General features: G+C 35.7%; 2 protein-coding genes across 4 annotated transcripts; one reads left to right on the top strand and one right to left on the bottom strand.

The window, feature by feature from the left end:
* Positions 1-467: 467 nt before the first annotated feature.
* LOC120278809 (mitogen-activated protein kinase kinase kinase NPK1-like) lies at positions 468-5,579 on the top strand. Its single transcript, XM_039285544.1, is given in 19 exon segments — positions 468-693; positions 695-850; positions 943-981; positions 1,106-1,171; positions 1,253-1,363; positions 1,447-1,527; positions 1,611-1,688; positions 1,766-1,848; positions 2,287-2,368; positions 2,484-2,561; positions 2,563-2,585; positions 3,317-3,356; positions 3,489-3,548; positions 3,638-3,684; positions 3,766-3,946; positions 4,082-4,303; positions 4,428-4,729; positions 4,862-4,929; positions 5,015-5,579. Coding segments are annotated over 19 exon segments (1,968 nt in total). The 5' UTR covers positions 468-546; the 3' UTR covers positions 5,119-5,579.
* A 234-nt stretch (positions 5,580-5,813) lies between these two features.
* Positions 5,814-10,625, bottom strand: LOC120279106 (calmodulin-binding protein 60 B-like). 3 transcript variants are annotated; one of them, XM_039285969.1, is made up of 7 exons: positions 10,472-10,625; positions 10,322-10,397; positions 9,311-9,363; positions 8,688-9,181; positions 7,684-7,844; positions 6,925-7,128; positions 5,814-6,845 (listed from the first exon to the last, which is right to left on the bottom strand). In XM_039285969.1, exons 1-7 carry the CDS (start codon positions 10,555-10,557, stop codon positions 6,222-6,224), a joined length of 1,698 nt encoding a protein of 565 aa, XP_039141903.1. In that variant the 5' UTR covers positions 10,558-10,625; the 3' UTR covers positions 5,814-6,221. The 3 variants fall into 3 exon arrangements, with proteins under 3 accessions (XP_039141903.1, XP_039141904.1, XP_039141905.1); XM_039285970.1 differs by having other exon boundaries at positions 6,645-6,841; XM_039285971.1 differs by lacking the exon at positions 5,814-6,845 and having other exon boundaries at positions 6,996-7,136.
* Between the last annotated feature and the right edge of the window lie 5,050 nt (positions 10,626-15,675).

The raw sequence follows: 15,675 nt of genomic DNA, 5'->3' as shown, positions 1-15,675 counted from the left end.
ATGTCATCATGAGCGCTACTGGCCACACCACTTAAAGATTTTCAAGTAAAAAACCCATTTATGTCGGCAAAAACTTCATTGTTAAAACTGTCATGAACTCCATCGTGAGTTCCTTCATCCATGTCCATGCCATTTGGGAGCTCCTTCCCCATGATTTTGTATATCACAAAAACAAGTTTTAAATCACTCGTAATAATGTCAAAATCTAGGAACCCTTTGGTAATTTTCTCCTTAATAATAATAATAATAATAATAATAATAATAATAATAATTTTAATAATAATTTGTCAATATTTTATCAGGATCTGTGTGTGAATCGGGTGCTTTTGCCTCAAGATTCGGACTTTGTACAGGAATCCGAGCGCGAAGTGGGCATGCAACGGCTCCAAAGGGCATTTTCGGAATCCCAAGTCAAATTTTTTGAAAAATGAGGACTGAGTGGGAGAGAACCATCTCTCCAAGTGCCTTCGAGTTTTCCATATTCTCTTCTCCATCGATCACTGCGAAACCCTAGAGAGAGAGAGAGAGAGAGAGATCTCGGAGGACATGCAAGAGATCTTCGGATCAGTACGCAAATCCCTCGTTTTCCGGCCAAGCTCCGACGGTGGTGGCAGTGGTAGCGCCGGCGGCATTAGTGAAAAGATCGGATCTTGCCTCCGGAAATCGAGGGTGGGCTTTTGGTTTGGGATTAGGGTTTCTTCCTAGAATCCCTTCTGGTTCTATGCCTCCTTCGAAGGATGATGGCCCTCCGATTAGGTGGAGGAAGGGAGAGCTCATTGGATGTGGTGCCTTTGGGCAAGTTTACATGGGTATGAATCTTGATTCTGGAGAGCTCCTGGCCGTCAAGCAGGTTGTGGATCTTGAATTTTCAGTGGATTTAGGTTTTCTGATCCATTCCTGGCTGTGGAGCTTGTTTGATCTTTTGTTTGATTTGGTTGGCAGGTTCTGATTGGGACGAACAGTGCCCGAGAGAAAGCGCAAGTATGGAATTCCATTTTCTTTGGAACTTTTGTTATAGATGTTTGATTTTTTTTATTTGCATTTCAAGCTGCTTTTTTTTATTATTAATTTTATTGGATTGTTGGCAATTTCCATTGGTTGGTAGGCTCATATAAAGGAACTGGAGGAAGAAGTCAAGCTTCTCAAGAACCTCACCCATCCTAACATTGTTGTGAGTGTTCTTTATTTGGAAGGATCAATCTGTAAACTCTGATTGTAATAGCAAGTTCTTGTTTTGTGTCATATCTTATAGAGGTACTTAGGGACTGCTAGAGAGGAAGAGACCTTGAATATCTTGTTGGAATTTGTCCCAGGAGGATCTATATCCTCGTTGCTTGGAAAGTTTGGGTCTTTCCCTGAAGCTGTAAGTAAATGTGTTCTTCGAACTCCTGTGAATTGTCACAGAACATACTGATGTTTTCTGCTTGATTTGGTTTTTGGGAAAAGGTTATAAGAATGTATACCAAGCAGTTGTTGCAAGGGCTGGAGTATCTTCATCAGAATGGCATCATACACAGAGATATAAAGGTATTCTTCTGCGTTTCATTTGTTATGACCTAGTTGTTTTCAATGCTATTGTATCTCAAATTTAAATCATGTGTTGTTTTCAGGGGGCAAACATTCTGGTTGATAACAAAGGTTGTATTAAGCTTGCAGATTTTGGTGCGTCGAAACAAGTTGTGAAGCTGGTATGGTGACATAACAACTTTTGGCATCTTTAATTAATAATTTTTTTTCCTGAATTATTCACCATGAACTCTATCAGGCAACTATGACAGCTGCCAAGTCAATGAAAGGCACTCCATATTGGATGGCTCCAGAAGTGATTCTTCAGACAGGGCATAGTTTGTTAGTACCAACTATCTTTTGCCTTGTCTATTCATTTTTTCTTAATTTAGTAATGTTGCATTCTCCTTTACTTTTCCCCGACTTGCTGTCGTGTCCATTTTGTGGTTTCGTCTTGTGGCATGTGAAATTGAGCATGGGGGTACATGCTGATTGAATTAAATACCTCTGCATTTGAATACCCAATTTGTGTTGTATCTTGCACATGATAATGATCCTTTCTTGATGCAAGATAATCTGATTAATACATAATATATTTGAAATATTAGTAATTGGTGAAACTCCTCTTTCCTTGCGTGTCATCTTCAACTGTGAATATCCAATATTACATATATGTTCTTAGAAGACTTTCCTGTAAATAGTTTCTTGAAGAGTTCATGATGATTAATTATTTTTCTGATGTAAATAATTTTGCAATTCCTAATTCAATAAAGTCTCCAGTTCTGCTGACATATGGAGTGTTGGATGCACTGTTATTGAGATGGCCACAGGAAAACCTCCATGGAGCCAGCAGTTTCAGGAGGTATAGTAATATATGCTGGTTTCCTTCACCACAATATTTTGCCAGAGTTTCAAGTTGTTTGCACTAAATGAATTTACTGCCGTCTTGTTTCTTATTGCATTTAAATGCAATGCAGGTTGCTGCACTTTTTCACATTGGAACAACAAAGTCACACCCTCCAATTCCAGAGCATCTTTCTTTGGAGGCAAAGGATTTTCCTGTTGAAATGCTTGCAGAAGTATGCACCCATCTGTCATTTTTTTTATGTATTATTATTCAGTTTTCCAAGGGGAAGACAAAATGTGTGGACCTGCTCTTGACATGCTTGCATAATGTTGCGGGGCTGTTCCAAGCATAGCCTTTTAATTCTCACAAATAATCTTGTTTTTGTTTATGTTCAGTTGTCTCCTTCACTGTAGTATATTGATCATGTCTGATATATCTGATGTGTTGCTCCAATAGGTTTATTTTCTTCTTCTAAGCATACCTACTGTAGATATTGATTTTAATTGCCGATTTCATGATAAATCTATTAACTGTCTTTTAAAAAGTAGTTTAGGAAACTTGTCTTGAGTGTGTGTTTATTTCTTAGTTGCTTCCTGAATGAATTTGTAGCTGATAATTTTTGCTTAATCAGGATCATCATTACATTTTTTTGTTTTTGAGGTTTAGCTATATTAGCGATGTGTAACTGTTTATTGTCTTGATTGAAGTTGAAGCATGCAACTAGATTTTACCATATCTTTGTAAGATTTAATTGAACTTTCAGTTCATGTGTACCTATTGTTTATACTTAGCTAATGTCCATCCTGCGGAGACATTTCAACAGAAACATTTGCAAACCAACCAAGCTAGTTCCTTCTTAACTTTGCTTCTTGCAAGCAACAGTTGGAATATCACTGATTTAGGTATTTCACTTGTTATGCTTCTTTCTATAGCTCCTAGTGAATGACTATCACATTCTTACAGGGAACCGAACTTGAGGCCAAGTGCATCTGATTTGCTAAAGGTGAGTTTGCCATGTCATAGTCAAGCAAAATTATATGTTACAATGCCAGTGGACTTGCCCCAGTCCAAGTCATTATATTGAAGTGAATTATTTTACATGATTGCCGATAATCCATTTGATTTTACTATGCAGCATCCTTTCGTAACTGGGGAATATCAGGATTGCCATCCAATTTACCAGTCCTCAGTTGTGGTCAGTCTAATCTTTATAGGTTCCTTCCACTTTATGGTTGTCTTATTTGATGTTTTTTGTTCTCACTCTAATGGATATCACATCTTCAGGAACCACCCAAAAGTCTGATGTCAGCCAGATCATATGCAAAAGAATCGTAAGAAGTGTTAATGTTATATGTGTTTTTTAGTACATCTATTAATTTTTATGGTGACTCAGAGGCTTCTTCCAATTGCAGATGGAATCCAGTGGCAAGTTGTGGAACTACTTTTGGAGGTTTGAATAACTTCGATCAATATAGTGGCAGCTCTTTGATGTACTCTGGGAACAATTCAAGAATAACACCAGTATGGGATATGCGTGCTAGTGATGATATGTGCCAACTTGATGACAAAGATGATTTTTCAACTTCTGTCAAGGTGATACTCTTATTTCCTTGTACTACAGAATAGTTCAATGGACTTGCATCAATACTGAACTGTTTGCATAATTGTCTCCCAATAATCTGCAGAGTTTCTATGGTTATTTACTTGTGAATGTCTCATTGTTTTCAGAGTTTTAATCCCATGTCAGAGCCCTTGGATAATTGGCCTTGCAAATATAATATAAGCCCAGAACAAAGAACAGTCTCAGAAGAATTTAGTAACAATATTAATGATGCTACAAAAATTGTCAAAGAAGGGGATACTACTGACTTCACGTTTCCCTGTGAGGCATCGTGTGAGGATAGTGATGAAGTCACAGAGACAAAAATTAGAGCATTTCTTGATGAAAAGGTTTGTAATTATCAACCCTGCATCTTTAATTGGTCATATTGTATAATGCTAGAATTGAGCAATAGTGATTACATAGTCCTTGTATGCCCATATGCTGATTAACCATTGCCTTTGCAATGTTTAGGCCCTAGATCTAAAGAAGATGCAGACACCATTATATGAGGAGTTCTTCAATTCTTCAAATACGAATGCACCTATTGAAGATGCATCAGAGGAAAACATCACAAAAAATGTGGAAATGACTACTAAAAATTTATCATCACCCAACCAGATGGTTACAGAGGCGTCAGTCACAGAGGTGGATACTTTGCATAACATGAGTCCAGGGAATAGAAACGCTAGAGTTTCAAACAATGCTGTGGGGATTAGTCGAATCCTGAGAGAATTACCTCGTCGAGATGCTCAGAAAGAACCCAACAGCATAAGGTTTGTCAGCAGACAAATGCATGTTATTTTTCTTTAAGCATAAGACTAATTAAGTGCAAGCAAACTCTAGGAGTTTATTTGGGCTTGCATTAAACAATTCCTTTTATTAAATGAAACATGTGCTTTGAGCAGCTCAAGCTTTTCAGATAGGCGACAAAAGTGGAAGGAAGAGCTGGATCAAGAGCTTGAGAGGGAAAGAGGTGATTCATGATTTATATTAGTGCATCATCAGTTCACAGATTTCTCATTCTTCGGCATGTTTTTAACATCTTACTTTGTTTACAGAAATGATGCGACAGGCAGGTGTTGGCGCAAAAACATCTCCGAAGGACAAAGTTCTAAATCGAAAGAGAGACCGCCCACCGTTTGCAGCATCCCCGAGCAAATGAAGACTGTACATGAAAGCTAGCTCCTCTTGATGATGTCCTCAGTGGACTGTGATTATTAATAAAAATGCATCAAGTTTTTTGTTTCTGTTTTGTCAGATGGTGAAAGAAATCATTTTTGATTGTTCCACTTCCCTGTTAATAAGAGGAAGTGAACATGCCGACCTTTGTGCTAAAGTAGAACACAGAGCAGCACACAAGGTTATTGTGTTGGGTATAACTACAGCATAAGAAAGTGGTTCGAATCCTAATTTCAGAGTATAATGTTGTCAGGGAAATAGCGCCAACTTCTCTAGAGTTTTGAAATTGTGTTTGTAAATTGTAGTTCCATGGCAATTTGTTTAAAAGCCAACATGATCATTTTGTAACATGAATTATAGTCCCGGTGTGTAATTTTATTTTGTGATTGAATTTTGAGATTGTACTCACCAGAACTTGTGAATTTAAGTCATCTTTTGTTCCCAGATTAGTAGTGTTCAGTCTCCCACCAAATTTTAAATCATTTGCAAGAAGTCAATGCATAAGAAAAGTTAGAAGGTATCCTTAAAAATTTATAAAAGTAAATCTGTTCATATATATATATATATATATATAATATTGTACAACTCAAAATAACGTCTTTGGAAAAAATAATTGAAAATAATATAAAAATCTCCACATTAAAAAAAATAAAAATAAAAATAAAAATCATGAGAATATATCTTCTCATTGCTCCTTGTATTATATATTTTTAAAAAAATAATTCAACTTTATTTTATTCGCTGGTTTCGCATTAGGCAACTAACTGCCTCCCAACAAGCAAAATTACAATCAAGAAATAACTTGCATTCATGCTATATATCATAAGGTCAGTGCAGGAAGAAATTTCCCAGCAACTTTTTTGACCTATTGATTCTATACAAAATGCTTTGCAATATACATTTGAAACTTCTACCAAAACTGTGAAGCAATAAACATCAAAAGATGCATATTTACACCAATTAAAAAGTCGGCGGTGTTTGTTGTGCTACCCAATCAGACACAGGCATATATATGCAAAACACTTACCGATATTTTATTCAAACATATCTTAATTACTTAAGCCCTATATTCCTTCAACCACATCTCTACTTCTCGCGCACCCTTCTCTTTTTCAAAGCAACTATTCTCTTTATAGAGAATCTCCATTGTAACACTGATATCAATGTTTTCCATCCCACATACGCCTTACCTCGAGCAGTTGACCGGGACCTAGCAAGGAAACTGGTGACTGCAGTTCCCAGGTCAGCCGGAGAATCTGCAACAAAGCCCTGAGAAAGCAATGAGATTTCAGGATTCAGGTATTGCAATGTATCTTCCCCGAAGTAAGCTTGGTTACCACACTCGTCAAATAGTACGGAATTGGAAATCCTTTGTATTTCTCTGCTTGCATTCGTAAAGACATCACTGCTAATAAGGCTATGATTATCAGTGTCAAATTTAAAACCCATACTTCCCACAGATGGTAAGACGAAGGCATCCAGTTCCCTTGTACCACCAATGGTCTCTGACGATGAGACACTGGAGTTTAGTAGATTATAACTGTCCGCTCTCACTGAGAAATTGTTGAAAATGTCCGATGAGACTTGAGAGCCGGTGGGAAATAAATGAGGTGGCACATTAGAAGAACTGCCAACATAAGTTCCCATGTCAAAGGCTAATACATCATTCCAATGCTCAAAGGCAGCTTTGACGAGGAGAAGTGCGTCTGCCTAACCACCAAAGGACAAAAAAAAGGTTTATTCTAGTAATTGTGGCAAATGAGGAGTTCAAGAGTAATAAAATCTCTACCTTCTGTTCATCTGAAAGATTGTTCACTGAAATATATTGCTTTTCAGATTGGATACCAAGGACTTGACCCACAACGTTAAATACAACTCCATTTTTGCCTTGACCATTAGCATAGTATAAATGAATCTGGCTACCAAGTGTGCAGGTGCGGGCATGATCCACCGTGACTTCCCACATCTTGGCTGACATGCCACTGCCTAATATCTGCATAGCTTGTGCGAATAAAGAAGCTGGTTATTGCAATACAGCAAAGTTATCTTACTTAAAGGATTTTCTTTTACAGGCATCTTTTGATTGCAGACCACATGGAATTCCTAAGTAATAGGTACTGATGCCAGACCAGAACAACATCCATGCCCAAAGAAAATGATATTCAAAACAAGGGGCTTATGATCTACATTGCATAAGGGAAACCGGATGCTCAGTCAAAAGGTGTTTAATAATCTTCTTGAGCAAGGATAGATACTACTCAGAAGTTATCCACATTCCAAATTTTGGTGAGAGTATTCTAGTATTTCATGAGAAATAACTTAAACCCAAAGGGCAGATTGATGGCTGCTTAGGTTATATGAGTGCAAAACAACTCTCAAGGTAGTCATAAGCTGGAAAAATTTAAGTTGTGAATGTAACTTTGCAGTGTGTTCATCCACATGGATCTAATAAGGATATGGTAACTTTAGAGAAATATAATAGAAATTTGATAAATGAAGATGATAAGACAGACAAGCAAGAAACAGTTGAAAAGAGGTGAGTCCATACATTTCGGAGCCTTGTAGCGTCAGTATACAGTAGAGTTAAAAAATCTTTCACGGTGTTGATGTTCTCAATGCTCAGACGCTTATGAAAGGCGCCATCTTTACCAATCTTCTCTAGGCGCCAGACTTCATCCATCAGGGCAGGGGGATAGTGCTTCTTATATACTGCCAAAAAACGTACAGAATTGAGATTTACATGATACACCATATATCAAAAGAAACACTCCAAATCTAAAATTCTCCAAGAAACTTTTACAAAATCAACCAAAACAATCAAAATATATTTTATTTTTATAGCTAAGATCAAGATTATCTAAGTCTAACGTTGATTCTTGCAATACTGTTGACAATGCCTACAGTAAGCTATGGAATTTAAAACTCTAAACTTTAATTAATTCATGATTAGGAAGGCATCGATTAGATACGCATCTTTCCTAGCAAATAAATAATAAAACTGTGAGTATGGAAAAGACACATGTGGGCACACCAAGACATCATTATGTGTTTAAATGCACATGGATGTATGTGCATGCACATGCACCCATGCACAGGCAGAAATATAAGATCATATACATAACTGAATATGAATATAAGTTGGTTGAGATGGTGAAGTTATAAAGTGAATATCAACATTTCTTAAAAATAAAAAAGAAACGTATTACAAACTCTGGCTGAAGACCAACTGATTGCGTGAAGTGAAGTCAGCAGCAAGAATGAATTCATATCATAAACTTTAGAATTGAGCATCAATCTTGATATAGCATAATTCTTTAAAAGACGTCTGATATGCATTTACTATACTAAATAATAATGTAAAGGTGAGATTTCTGCATAGCTATTAAAAAGATTCATTATCAAAAGTGCAAATTGTTTCATATACTATTATGAAAAGATAAAACCATGTGGAGTGATGGCATGACACTGTATGTGCAAATTTTCTTTTAATGTGCATATATTTAGCAATTAAAAACTGGAGAAAAGATCTGCTCACAAACTTAAAACACTCACATTCTCCACGATGATCCTTAACCATGAATGGCTCAGTCTTGGCTTCCTTTATTCTCGTTCCATTATAGCAACCATCCACAATACTTGCCCCAAGCCTGAATTTCCGACTTCTTGTCCAACTAGAGTTATCTGTAAATGAAAGCTCACCTAGTACTCCAATTCCTTCTGTCAGTTCTAGATACACATCTCCTGTAAGAAGTGAGCGCTTTCCTTCCCTTTCTCTAACAATATTATTTCTGAAGTCCTCATATGTCCAGTTGTCTTCTTCATCACCTTCAAAATCTCCCTCCAAAACTACTATTTCAACTTTCAATGAGGACTCAGGACCTGACATGACAACTTGCCCAGTCAATCCATCAACTAGAGCTATGTTTACGACATTGCAATCCTCCCCTTCAATTTTCGATCCGGTGAATATTGGAAGAGAGAGCTTGCTCATGAACTGTAGTTGAAGGCTTCCGGAAGCAGACGGGTACACCTGTTTTCCACACTGTCTGGATGATGACAAAGAGGCCAGTCAGTGTAATATCTATGTGATTGAAATTAGAAGGTAACATTGAAAAAGAGTAACGATTTAAAAATAATATTAGTTACACAAATATATAACAAGCAGAATTCATCACCTTTTTATGCAAGACAAATGTTTTGCCAATGCTAATTCAACCTCTTCTTTCACCTGATAATGAATGCAACAGAAACAGAATTGACTGGTTAAAGACAAACAGTAACATTAACAAAGCCATAACAAATACCTACTGATTTTCTCACATGAGATGAAAAAATTTGATTTTTATGTAAAAATAAAATTGCAAGCAAATACTTTATGTCTTCCTAGATTACTTATATGATAATTCCATAATACACGTTATGACAATTATCTTTCACCACATATGCAATGAAAACTATATATTTTCACATAACTTCACTGCAATGCTCATTTTATTTAGAATTTGGATCCAATATGTCCATCCAGAAATCCATATTAGTAGAATGACTTGTCACACCTGCTCAATATTGGGACTATAACCTCTTAAAGAAACAAGAGGCAATGTACAAAAAGAAAATAACAAACAAGAAAAAAATATCAACAGTCACTGTAATCTTGATTGATTGTTTCATCCTATACTGTTTCAATCCTGTAACAAAATTCATCTGTAATGTTACTTCCACCATATTAAAAATCTCATTTTCAATTGCCCACACTTTCATCATTTCTCAGCATTTTTCTTCTAGCACCCTGTCTTGGATCAAATTCCTGAATTCTCTTCTATGCAAGATGATTTTTCAAATAGGTGTCAAACAGTATACTTTTATTAGAGCAATAAATTATTCCATAAACAAAAGTCCTCTGTTTCTCAAGATCTCCCAAAATCTTCCAATCCTCTGCCACTAATTCCAATTTTCAACACATCATTGCACTCAAAATGTATTAATTTATTCACAAAGTCCAATAATCAAAAGCAACATCATCGATTTTGCACTTGATAAATATAAGGAACAAGCAAAAGCAACGCAGTGAAACAGGGTCAGATCAATCACAATAAAAAAACATTCCAAAAACCAAGGATTCAATCATCACAATCAAACGATTATCAAGAAATTGAAACGAATTCCATCAGAGAGACCAAACTCACCACTCTTCTCACCAAGGGCTCAAGAGCAGCAAGAAGCTTCTGAAGCGCGTCCATCTTCAACGCCTCAATCACCACCCTGAATCCACCAATCCAAAAAACCAATGAAACCTCTGAAACCATAGAATCAAAACAACGAGATGAAGCACATACCCATGGAGAGCGGGAACTCTAGGCCGCTTCTTCTCATCGGAGGCGCCGCCATCGCCGCCCTCCTCCGGCTGCCGCTTCTGCGACATCTCTCGGCCGGTGAGCTTCGTTTTTTTTTTTTTTTTTTTTTTTCCACAATTTTTCTCGATCTCTTCGATCTTTTCTTATATTTCTCTATATAGTGATGGAGAGCGTCGTACGAGAAGAGTAGTGTAAAACGCGTTGCGACCGTGAATTCTACGGGTGGATTTCGCATGTGCAGATGACACGAATCGTGAAGCATGACGTGGCATGTGATAAGAGTGGGTCGGACCAGAACTCTCCCAAGAGATGCACAGCTAATCCTCCGGTCATGGTCTTATAGATGGGCGGACTGGAAAGTTCGACCAAAAATGGGCCGGGCTTAACGAGCTTTGACAACCCGAAGGCTGGCCCAATTGTTTTGGGGAAATTTGCATATATAACCTTATAAAAAAACTCATATTTCACCTGGCTTAGATAAAAAAAATTATTTAATATTAAATTTTTTATAGTCATTATTAATAAATACTCATAATATTTATGAAAGTGGTCTAACTCGTAAGATGTTTAATTTGAGACCTGAGATATCTTTGATAATCCACAAAAACCAAACTGAAAGTTTTTTTATATACATTTATTTTTATGAATAAATGTTTTTATAATCACTCATACATACATACATAAGTATTTTAATTAATTTTGTATGATGTGCATAATAGATAAACTTTAAGGGTATATGTGGTATTTTGATTATATTATACACTAGTGAAAAAAATTGCTTGTATACTTGCAAAAATTCATATTTGCTTACATAACTTTGTAGCTGAAAAATTAATTTAAAATATTTTGAAATATAAAAATATATATTATATATATATTTTTCTCAAAGTAAATGAAAGAAAAAGCAAAGAATACCTTTTTCTTTAAATAGTTAAATTTCAGTCCAAAAGGCATTTAAGAATAAATATTATTTACAGGAGTACATAAACAGATATCAATTTTTTACAAGGGCATAGAAGCAAAATAAAACCCTATATATACATAAGCGTTTCATGAAATTAGACACTTGGGCCCTAATTGGGCCAATAAGGCCCGGCCCAAAAACAAGAAAAAAGTGGGGCCCAAAAGGACGCGCAGGTAGAGTCTATGGAGCGTCCCTATCAACGCGCAATCCCTGGCGTGGTCTCTGAGCAACCCCGGAGTGCATATCATACGGATCCCGTGCGCGACACTGGACAGCAAATTCTTTCATAGTGTCCACGTGTCCCCATCTTTCGTACCCTCACCGTACGTTATCGTAACGGGAAACGCCAAAACTCTTGCCGGACACGTGGCCAGTGATGGAGCATCTTCTAAAAAAACATTGTAAGAAAAGGGAAACGGTCAAATGGCATCAAGGCCGTTTCCCTCTCATTAGCGTTTCCCCATATGGGCGGCTGGCAAATACTCGTTTCCCAGTTATCACTGTAAGGGTTCTCATCTGGTGGTCTCCCTCGTTTCCCACCACGTGCAAAGGATCACGGGAAACGTGTATTATTATTATTATTAAAAAACTTTAGTGGGGACTACAACAGCCTAAACATGATTTTCATGTTGTTAATGTTTGACGGTTTTATTAAATCGGCTGTTTATTTTAAAAAAAAACATTGTTCTTTTTTATGGTTTTTTTAAAATGTGCCTAAAATAGTAATAGTACAACACGTGAGAAACAAGAGGAGAGAATGCAAGAGAGGAGTTTTTGGGACAAGCCATTATTGATATTATTTATTGAGAAAATTATTTGCATGATTAATATTTGGTCTCCAAATTTTAATGGAAATTTCAATTATCTGTTTAATTTTTTATATCATTAATTTATTTTTACTTTTCAAAAAGTTTACTTTTAAGGCAAACTAATTTGTAATGGAATTAAATTTTCTAAGAAAAAGACTGTTATGTCTTTGTCATTGAGTTTGAAAATCAAATTTTTTGTGAAAAACACTTGTATCCTCAAATATCATGATCATAGGCCCACAAATAATGGAGTTAAAAAAAGTTTTAAAAAAATGAGAATTTTCTCTAGTAATTCATGAGGTGACAACATTGGATTAAGACGACAAATGAGATTTGATAAGTTTATGATGAAAATATAATTTTAAAATTAAAAAAATTAAAAAAAGCAATGTTAAATTGATGGTTTACCCACTTTTATCAAGAAAAAAAAAAAGTTAAATTGCATAGAGAACTCCATGATATTCATGTTCCAATCTTTAAATTAAAAAAATTATGAAAAAAAATCTCCAAACTCCCAAATTAAAAACCCTAATCCTAAAAATCTCACGGACATTTAAGCTTGTCTACTTTGTGTCGGGAGGGCTTTGAGTTCAACCCCCCCTATCATTGGCAGTGAGTTTTGGTTCTGCCACTGCACACATTGCCTTGCTAGTGTAGAGGGCTAGAGAGCTCAAGATCAAGATAGACTTTGATGGCGTTGAAGCTAGCACCGAGGAGGCAAGCATCTTACCGACATGCGTTGCATCACAAGGTCCCAATGGCTATAAGATATCAAAAATTAGCTGAAAAGTATGTATTTCATGCTATAGTGCTAACTCTCGCTCAACATAGGAGAAAAGAGGGAGAGTGTGTATTGGTTTATATGCCTTATCGGTCTATGTAATTGTATATTTTTTGCTTTTTTAGTCATTCTAACATTTTTAGGTACAATTAAGTCTTTATGTTTGGTCAAATTGGGTCGTTATAGTCCGCGGCAATATTTTTATATACAATTACGTTCACGACAATATTTTTTGCAGAATACTTGGGCGTCTACACCGTGGATTAGAATGAACCAACTAGATTAAATATGAGGATTTAATTATATTTAAAAATATTACAAGGATTAAAAAGATATAAATATATAATTATAAGGACCTGTATAACAATTAAACCATGTGTATTAGATTGTTAGAGGTTGTCTTATTGAGCATGGCATATGGCTAACTTTCACTGGAATTTAACAACTTGTTTTTTTCCCTCTTTGTACGTAACAACAACAATGTGAGAAGATATTATAAATCATAATGAAAATCTCAAATCTAAATAAAACTAAGGGTTGAAGCAAAAAATGACTTTATAAACTAAAGCTTGGATAAAATAAAGTTAGGCGACTCAAAGAAGAATAAAAATTTTTGAAACTAGAGATACTAAATAAAACAATAGATAACATATGTAAAAGAAAAGATGAGAATTTAGATAAGATAAATATTTGTAAAGATCGAGAAAAAAAAGTGAAAACAAAATTGAAGTAGTGTTTGATAACAAAAGTAAATAAAAGACAAAAGGGTGAAATCAGGTAAATGAAGAATAAATCGTTAGTATTCTTGGCCATTTATTTACCAAAAGAAGTATATTGAGAACAAGTTAATACTATTCAATAGGTGCATTAGTTATTCTAAAAAATAAAAAAAATTTATTTGAATAATTAGGAGAATAACATTAGTAAATACTCCATCTATCAAACAATGACTAATAACACATTAACACGGGGTTAGAAGGTAAATTAGAAACAGTTTCAGAAATAAGATAAATGTTAAGGGGTTAATTGAAAATTTAGCTGTCAGTCCAAAAAACCCTAAAAATTGGCAGCAGAGACGGGAAGTGTTTCTCGGGAAAAGCTTGGGCAGGGGACGATGGCGAGGATCGGCGACGTGGTCTTCAAGACGTTCACCGCCGGTGCCGGAGTTTGCACCCTCTACCTCCTCACTGTCTTCTCCTACAACGTCTACCAAGGTCTCTCATGGCACAGCGCTCAATCTGTAAGCCCCTTTCCCTCGATGTTTGCTTTGATTCCATGTGTTTTTCTCTCAATTCATTGATTTATGTAGAATTGGTCAATTTTTTTGCTATATTTGTGAATTTATGGTAGTGGTTTTGGATTTTTGAGCCAATTTGATGTGAAGCTCTCTAAATCGACTCCCACTTTTGATGGATTCGATCAATGTTAAGGGTTTATGCGTTTGTGGCATTGAAATGCGCTAAATTTATCACCCCCTGAAACCAGCCTCCCGGACCCGGTGCGCTGACAAACGGGCGTATACCCACAGAGCGTGGACTATGTAGACATGCAAGGCCTCAAAACTGGTCTCACAACTGAAAATACAAAGTTCAAATTTTAATTTCAAATGCAAGCTGGTGTTTTAAACATAATTTTAAATACTCATACAGCGCACATAAGCTCTTGCTAGCCCACTAAGTTGTAGGTTGCATTACTTACTCTGGAACTTAAAAAAAAATAACAACTAGATTATGAGCTTGACAGCTTAGTAAGTAACCCTTGGTTGTTTTGTTTTGGTCATTTTACTGGGGAGAAAAAGTTTTGTTAGACTGCCCATAGTTAATTATCTTATACCCTTCTGCAATTAACTTATTTACTAGTTTTTTTTAATGAAAATTTGATTATGTGACCAAGAAAAAATGGAGATTGATTGATAGAAAGATAGCATCTGCATTTAGTCTTGTTATCTAGAGGGTTCTATTTCATGTTATTGCTTCTTTTCTTTAGATAAATTGAATCCTAGTTTCATTTCTGCAAACCAAACACATTAATACTACAGCACAAAAATTTGAATTGATATCCTACAGTACCAATTAGAGTTTCTACACTAGAAATTGGGGATATACTACAACAATTTAGTTAGCTGAATTCCTTTGATTGTCCTGTAAATGCCTGGGAATTTTTTCTTTCCAAAAATCGGCTTTTCTATCGACCTCTGCAATTGTATGCCTTGCCTAAGTTTTAATTTAATTACAAAATATTTCCAATTAAGATAATGGGTATTAAGTGAAAATTTGGCATCGGTTTTTTAGTTGGTGATGTATTTCTGTTTATCTTATGGTCAATGGTCCAGGAAAGTGGATAATTGAGCTCTTGTGAATTCAGCTGACGAAAACAGCTGAATGCAAATATTGTAATTTGAAAAATAGCGGCTTAACTATAAGTGATAACGGACTTAGATATGCTATGCGGGCATGCACATAAGTTCTAACTTGTGAGCTCATGGAAGTTTCACTAAATTATTTTGCTATTGTGAAAATTTGTTGATCTTGTTGAATTGTAAATTATGTGAAAATCATTCTTAGTTATTTAGGATTAGTAGCTTTGAGTATCACAACAAAGAAAATGTTTATTTTGAAGTATGAGTGGTTCT

This window comes from Dioscorea cayenensis, chromosome 16 (genome assembly GCF_009730915.1).
Source record: "Dioscorea cayenensis subsp. rotundata cultivar TDr96_F1 chromosome 16, TDr96_F1_v2_PseudoChromosome.rev07_lg8_w22 25.fasta, whole genome shotgun sequence".
Classification (NCBI taxonomy): domain Eukaryota; kingdom Viridiplantae; phylum Streptophyta; class Magnoliopsida; order Dioscoreales; family Dioscoreaceae; genus Dioscorea; species Dioscorea cayenensis.
This window is presented reverse-complemented; position numbering and strand designations above follow the sequence as displayed.

Coding starts and splice junctions, on each gene's coding strand:
- LOC120279106 (XM_039285969.1), bottom strand. CDS start 10,557: ATGTCGCAGAAGCGGCAGCCGGAGGAGGGCGGCGATGGCGGCGCCTCC. Junction 10,398..10,471: donor AGAGTTCCCGCTCTCCATGG/GTATGTGCTTCA, acceptor TGGTGGATTCAG/GGTGGTGATTGAGGCGTTGA. Junction 7,845..8,687: donor TAAGGATCATCGTGGAGAAT/GTGAGTGTTTTA, acceptor GTTTTTTGGCAG/TATATAAGAAGCACTATCCC.